This window comes from Argopecten irradians, chromosome 1, assembly GCF_041381155.1.
Source record: "Argopecten irradians isolate NY chromosome 1, Ai_NY, whole genome shotgun sequence".
Lineage (NCBI taxonomy): Eukaryota > Metazoa > Mollusca > Bivalvia > Pectinida > Pectinidae > Argopecten > Argopecten irradians.
This window is the reverse complement of record NC_091134.1, coordinates 41,494,522-41,505,685: the sequence shown is the minus strand read 5'-3', so window position 1 is coordinate 41,505,685 and position 11,164 is coordinate 41,494,522. Positions and strand designations below refer to the sequence as shown.

At 33.9% G+C, this 11,164-nt stretch overlaps 1 protein-coding gene across 4 annotated transcripts in view; it reads left to right on the top strand.

The window, feature by feature from the left end:
* Positions 1–906: 906 nt before the first annotated feature.
* Positions 907–11,164, top strand: part of LOC138328188 (apical junction molecule-like) — a 47,347-nt gene continuing 37,089 nt past the window's right edge. For all 4 annotated transcript variants that reach the window (XM_069274900.1, XM_069274883.1, XM_069274891.1 and 1 more), the window contains exons 1-3: positions 907–1,256; positions 4,997–5,359; positions 6,358–6,512. In XM_069274900.1, the coding sequence (XP_069131001.1) occupies positions 1,185–1,256; positions 4,997–5,359; positions 6,358–6,512 (590 nt within the window). In that variant the 5' untranslated portion in view covers positions 907–1,184. The remainder of the gene's footprint in view (positions 1,257–4,996; positions 5,360–6,357; positions 6,513–11,164) is intronic.

Here is an 11,164-nt window from a genome sequence, read left to right as displayed (position 1 = left end):
CGTCCTTAAAAAAAGGATAAGCTGTTGTAAAGCTTTACATTGGTGTTTCATTTGACTCAAAATAATAAGACAAGCGTTTGTTGAGAAAAATTGTTTAATTCACGGTTCATAGGCGTCTCGTGTGGTGTTTAGCAGTGTAAAGAGACAATGACAAATCCTTCACACTTATAAATCCTTGTAATAAGACTTCCTAAAGATGAAAAAAAATGTTGTTATGAGTTATTTCCCTTGTATGACAGCTAAAACTACCGTGGTTAGGTAAAGAAAAATATATCGACAACCTTTATTTCAACCTATTTACTTCTCTGTATATGCTTCCTTAATATCCATCATTAAACTGTATATCACACCAATGATCGTATATGCTACCCTAAACTATAATTATAAACAAGTTATGGTGGCAGTCATTCTGCAACGTGGCTGCCGACGATACGACATCAGATTAAAATGTGTTTAGGGAGCTGAAAATTCAATGAAATATAAAAAATGACGGACAAGAAAGTTCAATATTAGTTATTATTTGTAAACGAAACAGGTTAAGTAAATTTTGATAAAAAGTTTTCAGTACAACAACCAATTTCTTGTTACTACTTACCATTTTGCCGGTGTTGGCGTTGACGGAAGTAGCGGAAGTTGCAGGTGCTTGTGTGTGCGCATGGCTGAAAGGTGAAAGTAGACGAGTCCATTATGGGAAAAAGTGAGGGGACGGTAAATAATTAAAATTTTATAAAATTTATTCATTCTGAAGCAGTAATGATACAGAAAATTGACCACATTTCTATTTTGGGATGGATATAGATATACACCTATAATTTTATTCATGACAAAATATTATTCAAGTAAGTCTCTTTCACTTTTGTTTGTCTTTACCTTCAGAAATATGCTTTTGGACTCGTCTATATTTGTTTCCCTATCAGCAGTAAATAATGAATGAAGCTGTCAGTCAGTAGTGATAGTAGTCGCGTGCAGCAATATATAAAGATGGAGACACGCGGGAAGTGTAAAAATTCCCGTCATTATTTTGTCAGGAAAAAGTTGTAAAACGTGAGATAAATGGATCTTAACAGGAAAAAGTGGAATTAACGAGTGGTAAAGCACATGGAAACACAACTAGCTTGTGTAAATTACTTGGAAGTTGGAATATTTATTTTTTTACTTATAAAGAGTGTAAGATAATTGTAATTATGTTCAGTCCGTTGTCCAGAGGCTATGGAACCTGGTCTGGGGAACTGTATGATCCATATAAAGATGATATTGTGAGTATATAGGCTGAAAACAAACATGTACAGACAAACACTACAGGTGACATTTCCTACTGTTATTACATAATTCATCCAAGTTAAGAAGCTTTCTTAAAGCGGAAATTATCATCCTTTTTTGTATACATGTTGTTCTTTATTAAAATTAGGATAGTCTATTAACATACACATTGTTGTATGTATGTAGTCAAAGTCAAAACTTTTGTCCATGGGGTAATTTCATGTATTTAAACTAAACCTGCCTATAAGAATTATTATTTTTGCATTTTTTTGTTCTTTCTGATGGTATATCTAATATAAATTAGGCAGAAAAAAAAAAGGGGTTCAAAAATAGGAAAAAACCTGCCTAATGATATAGGCAAGTTTAGCAGACTATCATCTAATGTCATGTTTAGCATATTTAATTATATTTATTAATTTTATTTATTTTGCATAATGATGAAATTGAATTTCAATTTTATTAATCAGTCGCTTTCTACTAGTATTAATACAATATTAATGAATTGTATTTTATTCATTAATTTAGTTTAAGTGTTTCTTGTTTTTTAAATATTCATATTGATTTTAAAATATGGAGCAAAACCTTTTTTGATTCCAAATATGCAAAGAAATAGGTACTTTAATTGCAATGCATGGTAGTTAGAAAGAGTTAATTAATTTGTTTCACTTTCATAGAGAATAATAAATGATAAACACAACAAACTTTTGATCAGGGGCAGATCACTCTCCATCTTTAATTATCCAAATATAAACTGGGAAACATGGAATACAAAGAGCGAGAATACAGATTCTCAAGAATACAAGTTCATTCAAAAACTCCAAGACAACTTTCTTTTCCAACATGTCCAAGAACCAACAAGATGGCGAGGTCAAGACAATCCGAATGTCCTAGATCTTATCATAAGCAAAGACGAGCATTCACTATCAGATATTGAATATCAAAGCGCTTTAGGTAAAAGTGATCACTGTGTACTACTGTTTAAGGTCATTTGTAAAGTAAAGATAGCTCTACAAAGCAAGAAGAAAAAGAGTTATAAAAATGCCAATTATGAAAGGATAAACGAGGAGATAAGTGATACCAACTGGGACGAAATAATTATGAACTCTAACAACATCAACGAGAATTGGAACACTTTCAAAAAGGTGGTCAAAGAAATAGAAGAAAGCCATGTCCCTACAAAAATCATTAAAATAGGTCGGAACAACAAGCATAGTTTCCCAGCAGATACAACAACACTTGAAGCCATAAAAAAGAAGCATTCGTTATCAAGGAAGGCTGCAACTACAAAGGATATGAACGTGAGAAAAGGAATACAATAGGGTCAGAAATAAAGTAAGGAAATTAACACGCAAATTGAGGAAAGAATATGAGCACAATATAGCGATAAAGGCAAAGTCGGATCCAAAAGCAATTTGGAATTATATAAAATCTAAATCTACGTCGAAATCAGAGATTGGAGAACTATATGCAAAACCAGCGGACAAAACTTCAACTAAAGTTACATCAAATAAGGGAAAAGCTGAAGTGTTATGTCGGTTTTTTGCAGTGTATTCATACAGGAATCGGACACGACCCCTCATCTGTACATAAGAGAAGTCGCCGAAGAGATGTCACAAATGAATATAGAACAAGAAGCTGTATCAAAGATCCTAAAAAATCTCAAACCGGATAAATCCCCCGGACTAGACGAACTCCACCCGATGTTCCTGAAAAATACCTCTGGTACAATATCATATCCAATAACGAAGTTATTCAACCAATCAATTTCAACAGGAACTCCCCGGATGATTGGAAAAGGGCTCGAGTGTGTGCCATTTTCAAAAAAGGAGATAAGTGTGAACCGGGAAACTACAGGCCTGTAAGTCTCACGTCAGTTGTTTGTAAAACACTAGAAACTCTAATAAGGGATCATATAGTAACATTTATGAGGAAAAACAAGTACTTCTCCAACAAACAATACGGTTTCTTATCAGGTAGATCAACAACATTACAACTTTTAGAAGTTTTGGATAAATGGACAACTGCTTTAGATAAAGGTGACGTAGTCGATTGTATATACATGGATTATCAGAAAGCTTTTGATACAGTTCCGCACAACCGTTTACTGAATAAATTAAACTCATATAATTTCAACCAGCAGATGAAAACTTGGATTTCATCTTTTTTGAAAGGAAGACATCAAATGGTAACAGTGAATGGCAAAAATTCCGAATGGTCAAGTGTAACATCAGGAATTCCACAAGGATCGGTTCTTGGACCCTTATTATTTGTGATATTTGTTAATGATCTTCCAGATATAGTGCAGTCAGACGTATACTTATTTGCGGATGATACTAAAATATTCAAGGCTATCCGTGGCAAAGATGATGCTTTAGATCTGCAAAGTGATTTAGATACAATGTCGAAATGGAGTGAAACGTGGCTTCTAAAAATGCACCCAGATAAATGCAAACACATGAGGATACACAAACAGAGAACAAGAAACCAACGTGAGGAAATTATACAATACCAGCTCAATGGAAAAACACTGCAACATATAGACCAAGAAAAAGATATAGGAGTAGTTGTAGATTCCACGTTAAGCTTCGACACCCATATATCAGAGAAAGTAAAAAAAGCCAATTCCATGTTTGGACTTTTGAGAAGAACTTTTCAGTTTTTAGACATCAAATCATTTATTCCGCTATATAAATGCTTAGTTCGGTCTCATTTGGACTATGCTTGCCCCGTATGGGCGCCTTACCTACAGAAGCATATAGAAATGATAGAAAGTGTCCAAAGAAGAGCGACAAAATGTCTACCAGGAATGTCACATCTAGCATACAGTCAAAGGCTGGAGAAACTGAAATTACCAACATTGGCATATAGAAGAATACGAGGAGACATGATAGAACTCTTCAAAATTTTAGATGGAATATATGACTCCGAATGTTGTAACATTTTATCTTTATGGAAAGATGCAACGGACCGCGAGAGCAGCAGGGGGCATAGGAGGAAGCTATTCCATACAAGATCAAACTATGAGATTAGGAGAATTTTTTTTCACTAAGAGCTACTAAGATATGGAACGATCTACTAGAGAATGTAGTGATGGCGCCAAATATAAACTCCTTCAAAAATGCGTTAGACAAACATTGGAAAGAACAAGAACTCTTATACAACTACAAAGCCTTTATACATCATTAATTTATTATTATTACCGGATAAAAATGTATTAACTGTAAACTCTATATTTTGTCTGAGTCTGGTATAGAGGACTTTACATATAAGTCCTGAACCAGAAATAAACTTATCTTATCTTATCTTATCTTAATTATGTTGAAATGAAAAAAAAATCAATCAAATAAACGAAAATCATTTAGAGTCTTCAGCTTTTCTGGTTTCAACACTGTTATTAATTAATTTCTCTAGCTTGTATATGTTATATATATATATAAAGATCACATTTATTTTATGCTTTCGATGCATATACATTGTAAAACAAATTTGATTAATAAAAATATTAAAAATTAATATAAGATTAATAGATATTCATCATTTGACATGAAATTCGTGAAATCATAATCACTGGAAGGCAGGACTAATCGATGGTAAATTGTATACTTTACCTACATCGTTTCGGGATCTCAAAACCCCCATATTGGAAGATTCCTGACAAGTGAATGTTGCATTTTTTTAATAAACCTAACTATGTAACACTGCTTTTTATTATACACTTATGTAAATTTCCTTGTAGGACACCGAGTCTCTGCCATGCATTGACCCTGGGGAAAATACCCACAGACATGGGATCACAGTGGGGCTGGGATCCCGGGCCCCTACCACTATGTCTATGAGGTCAACAAAGGAACAGCCTCTAACATGTACACTCACTCCGCGCTCTGACGGCAAGCTCAACATCCCGAAAACCTTCACCACTCGTAAAGGGGCACTTATTCTGTTTTCCTCACAAGAGGATGTAGACAATACAGGGTCTGTGTCCAGATCTTCATCCAGACAAAAATCCGCACTCTCAAAAAAGTTTAATGCTATAGAAACGTGTTCTGCTCTGGGTACTCTGGATAGGCTGTCATTGTCAGTACTGCAGTATGGAGATGAGGTAAATATAATGTAGGCTTGTATACCATGTACATGCTATTGGTTGGTTTTAATATGGTGTACATTTTATGGAATATACATTTATTTATAGCATATATATTTTTCCAGATAAACAAAAACTCTAGATCTGTAACACAATATATGTTTCAACAAAGATGAAATGTAATTTTTCCCAATGCAAAAGGTACAGGCCCCTTAAATATATATATACATATACGTTATTGATTTGAAAATCACTGCCTACAGATCTAAAGATTAAGGTACAAGATGTCCAATGTGTTGCAAATATTACTTAACAGAAATTTAGCTATACATATAGATATTCTTTTTGGCCAGCAAACAACTTTTGTACCATGGAAATGAAAATTGTAGAAATTGCTCTAATATTAATTTGATGAAAGTGTAGAATTATACAGTCTCAAGAATGAATATAAGAAAAGCTATAGATGAAAATCAGATGAAAATTTGAAATGTGTCAGAAATGCAAATAATATCGTAACGTGCCACAGAACTAATGGAGCGGTCACTCTTCCAAGAGTTGGAAGCGCTCAATCACCTTTGCTTAACTAGGATACACAGTACCGACACTCATCCGCACAGCCACAAAAGCTAGCTGATGGACTATGCGGCTGAAATGCCCATATCCATAGTATCATCACATTATGTAACCCCTCTTTTCCCAAACAAATCAAACATGCTGACTCATTGTCTTGACCTATCCTGCAGTTAAGGACGTAATAGAGCTATCCCAATTTTATTGACAATGTCATGTATATGTAATATGTACATATAAACCTCCATCTTTGGGTTGTGAGCTCAATTTTGTTCTAAAATAATATTGGACAGATGTCACATAATACATTACTGAACATTGGTCCGGTATTTTTCCCTAAAATAATAGCTTTCATAAACCATCAAACTTTGGTTCCTCTCTAGAAAGATCATTGCTCTTTGTACCAAGGACATCAATGGTGATGATTAGTGATCTTACATTCACAGGAGGATTATGATAGAGAAAACACCAGCATTGCTGATGAAAAAAATAAGATGGTGTTGAACTTCATTCACTCGCTTGATGATCGGGATGTGGACAGCAGAGTTCGTCCTGGAAGTGAGCTTTCCTCCTACCTCCGCGACCTCAAGTATCGCTCAAGGTCAGTATTATCACCACAATTATTTGGTCTGTATACCCATGTTCTTAGACTGACTTTCTTTGTAATAATTTTTTTTATTTTTTTTTTATGCAACTGCAAATTAGATATTTATACATATGTGAACTTATGTTCACTATGTATCCTCAGTCATTACACTCCAACCTGTCTATAAAGACCACCCAAGGGACAAAGGAAAAGTGATCTCTATAGCCAAGTGGTCGTTATACACAGGTCAAATTGTGTTGTAGATGGCCATTTGTGATCATAAGAAAATGGTCTTAATAACAAGCAAGTGGCCTTTACACAGATCAGAGGTAATCGTTTTAGTAAACAGGTTTTTTCACTGTATTCAATTCTATTGATTAGCCGTTAAAAAGTAAACGTCATATTTGTCACACCGAAGGTGTCATATAATTGATAAATGGTATATTATTATTGTAATATATCATACATATGGAAAGAATATTATTCATTTTTCATGATGTTTGTGGTTTTGTTTTGGAAACAATTCATAATTACCTGCTAGCGAAATATTACTATGATATCAAAGTTTAATGATCATGAAATGTACCCATATATAAATGCTATGGTTCCTTGTGGCCATAGATGATAGATATATTATAAGATCAAACACACATTTCTGTTTCACCATCTGATTGTATATAGGGAAAGCCAGCTAAAGATTATCATCATTCTTTGGTTGCCAAATTCAATATGTGAATATGGTTTAAAAACCTTACATTTAGTCGCTGATATTTGTCAAGCCTTTATGAGACATCAGAATAAGTCAAAACCTTGCTAACAGTCATATACATGTATATCGAAACAATACATCAGTGTCTCGGGAACCTATCAGACATCAGTGACAAGGAAATTTGCCGGAGAATTCACCCTAGTCGTTTGATCGGTGCTTGATCGGTGTTCTGTGTTAGGTTCACGCTTTCTTACCCGAGGTCTTGATTTATTGATAGGCGACAGACACAAGTGTCTAAGGGGTCGTATACCGCTACTCAGGATTCCTGTGGGTAAACACTTAGTACCCGTAACAGATATTTACACTATAAACTCAACACGAGTTAGCTATCACGTTAATGTACAAACCTGTGTAGGAATACATTGGCTCCGTTAGATTGTTGATAAAGGTGCATTTTCTGTTTGTAATGTTTCCGGGGACATAGCAACATTGCAAACAATGATTGGTGTTTTCATTGGTTTGCAGAACATCTCTGGAAAATACATTCAGTACTAAACAAAATTTCCCAACTAATGAATTATGGCAAGGTTTGCTTCTTGAGCTTGGTACTTTTGATCAATAATTCAGATAGAAATGTATACACTTAGATGTTGTATCAAAGTCCCCGTGATGTGGAGACTGTTTTTTTTATAAATATTGAATAGATTGGAAATGTAATGCTTTCTCTGTCACGTTAATACTAAAGAATATCTTATAATATGTTTACTGCCAAACTTCAACTCCTTGATAAATTATTATGAAACAAAAACATACTGGGGGCTCCAAAAAATACTAAACAGTTGCACATATGCTGCTTGCATGTCACTCACACGTGAAGATTATACAGATGCTCATAGAACATTCCATATAGAAAATATGTATCATCTTTTATACATTTATTTAGCTGCTGTCACTTCAAATATAGAGAAGTTACATAATTATAAACGTATTGTAAAGGGAGACATTGAATTCTTGTATAATGCCTCTTGCATTCCTGACAAAAGTGCATTTACAGACACCTGTCCGACTTGTCAATCAAAGGAGCAAAAGTTGTTTGATACCTGTAGGAATGAGGAGCTAGGCTGACTAATTGATTCGGAGAACAGAAGACTTTCCCTAGCCTCTATGTATAATTAATTGGGGTGTGTATTCACCTGTCCAATACCATCTAAACACTCCAACTTTTCAATATTCTCACCTTTACATATAAAGTTCTGTATGTACAGGTACACAACGCTTGTATTGATTTCCGTGTGGCGGTTTTAAGTGCTCATTCATTCCCATATTTGTATATCCTGTTGAATTTGTTAAGAAATTGTTTGTGTTAAATGGATTGGATCAATATCTATTGTTGGGTTCACTGGTTTAAATTTGTTCTAAATTAAGGAATAATGCTTTTTTGTTTGGCCTCTAATTAAACACATCTACCGGCAACATGCCTCTGATTTGAATCCAGGTAAGAGACTGGTACAACATTTTGTATGGGTAACTTGTATCATAATGGAGTGAAAGTGCCCAAGCACTACTATTGTAAAATTGGTACTGTAATTTAATTTTCTAACAGAACTGTAAATGTTTTGGAGAGCAAATTAACTTTAAATACTTTGATTATTTCTGGATGAAGAAGGTTAAGTCGACCAATGCCTAACTTATAATTCTACTTGATGCAAAAGAAAACAAATTGTATTCATAAGCAAAAGTTATTATATTCTGAGGATAATAGGTACTGTGCACAATGGCCAAGTGGTGAATTTGTACCTAAATATTATCATGTGTGGATCACTAATCTTCCAACTCTGGGTTAGGGGTTTGAAGCACTTGTGGACAATTTACTAGCTGGGTTTCAAATCAATAGAGTATCTTTTTAGTAACACAATTATGAATTGGTGGTAATAATATCAAAAATAAAGATGTATAGTTGTTATGCTATGGTACTTTTACTTTATTTTGAACAATGGAAGATTATTTCTCAAAACGAAAATACAAGTATTATTTTCAAATAATTTGAAGTCTATGTTTGCTGAAAGTTTTCTAAGAGTACTTTAGCCATTGTAGTGTACATGTGTATATACTAGTGCCATAGTGTAGTATACATAATTGTACTTTTAAATGACCAGCCACTGTTATAATTCTGTTGATTGCTCGTTGTAGGTGGTCAGTGTAATAATGCCATATTGTATATAGTGTTATAAATAGTAAACCCCTTTGCTATCATGTTCAGGTAATTACTACATACCTACATGTGAATACATGTAATCCAATCAGACTCCAAAATTCAATTTTTATAAAGAGACCAATTAAAAAGTGGGTACAAAAGCTTCAGAGACAATTTGAATTCAAAAAGAAAATATATTATCCGCCCTACTTAGTTTGAAACTTAGTCTAGAATTAGACATATAACAGAGACAAAAAACTTATTAAGCCAAATTTTAGTGGTGATTTTAATAGAGACTGGTAGTAAGTCTATTACCAGCTAGCTAATATCTAGTACTTTGAACACTTTAGCAACTGACTGCAGTTTCTAATGTAGGAGGCATATGTAGGCTTCGTAAATTGCTAAAAATTTGCTGTCATTAAATAATTCAAAAGTTTTACCAAACAAAAATAAAAACATGAATTGAACTGGTAAAAGTTTGTCTTACTTATTTCACACCATACCCTCAGTACGCCACAGTACATTTTTGTATTCTCTTGAACAAATTTACAATTCTTTCAAAACTAAATGTACTGAACACTACATTGTACTTAATGCTGATAGCAAATTTCTAGCTTAGCATGACAGCCGGTTTTCTTCCTCCGTAGTACAGTTCTTGAAAGTTAAATGTCCATTTAGGATTACTGAAGGAGCTTGTATATCAAAGTTACATGTATAGCTTGAATAAGTACTAATGTAAACATATCCTACTTGTGTATATACCCAGCTGGTTCATAGTTAGTAACATTTTTTTCAATAAAAAACGAGACCAAGTGATGCCATATTAAAGTTAATGTTAGAGAAATATTTCACAAACAAAGAATGACACATAGAGGTCAGTTATTTTGTTGATAGAAAATAGGTAATGTCATTGATGTTTTTTGTCACACTGATAGTGCCATAAACAGACTTAACACTTAATTAATCCTTTTTCAGTCTAATATAGAACCCGGATTTAAAAGAATAGGGGGGGACAAAAATTAAGGGGTAACTTATTGGGGCATATTTCTAGGAGCTACTTTTCAGTTTTCAATTTCATGGGGAGCATATAAATATGTGCAACCTCCTTTACTTGTAGCTTATTTGGAACCAGAACAGGAATCCCAAAGACAATTCCCCAATTATAAGATATCTGTTAGATTGTTTAACGTACATATTACATGATTCATACATTTTGGGGTGTTATTCTAGGGAGGTATCGGATACTTTTCAGTATAGAGGTCACCATAACACAATGCAAGAAGCAACTGTGATTGAGTGTTGTCTTTCTGATTTTATTCCACAAAATTTTGAGGAATTGAAGTGTAGGTTTAGTATAGAGTAGCCAGTATACCCTTACCTTCCATTGCTCTTGGACCATAGTGGTCATGTATAAATGGCCCGAGTCATACACTTCTTCAAATTGTTGACTTAGATTATTTGAACAGTAATGAATAGTGTATTGGAGAAGATTGATTTTTCACCACAAGGCTGAAGATTTTTCTTTAGAAACTTGAGTCCCCGTATATAATGATATAGGGCTTCCCTCAATGTGTTATATATATAAAGAACCTTGGTACAAGTCCATGATTTCTTGTAAGTGTTTGATTTACTCTGTTACCATTAAGAAGATTTGTTGACTTGGAGCAAGACCTATTGCGGGTGATATGTCGACTTGATGAACAACCATAGAGGATTCTATCAGCTAGCTGATTAAATCTGAACAAAGAGACATATTTATGATAG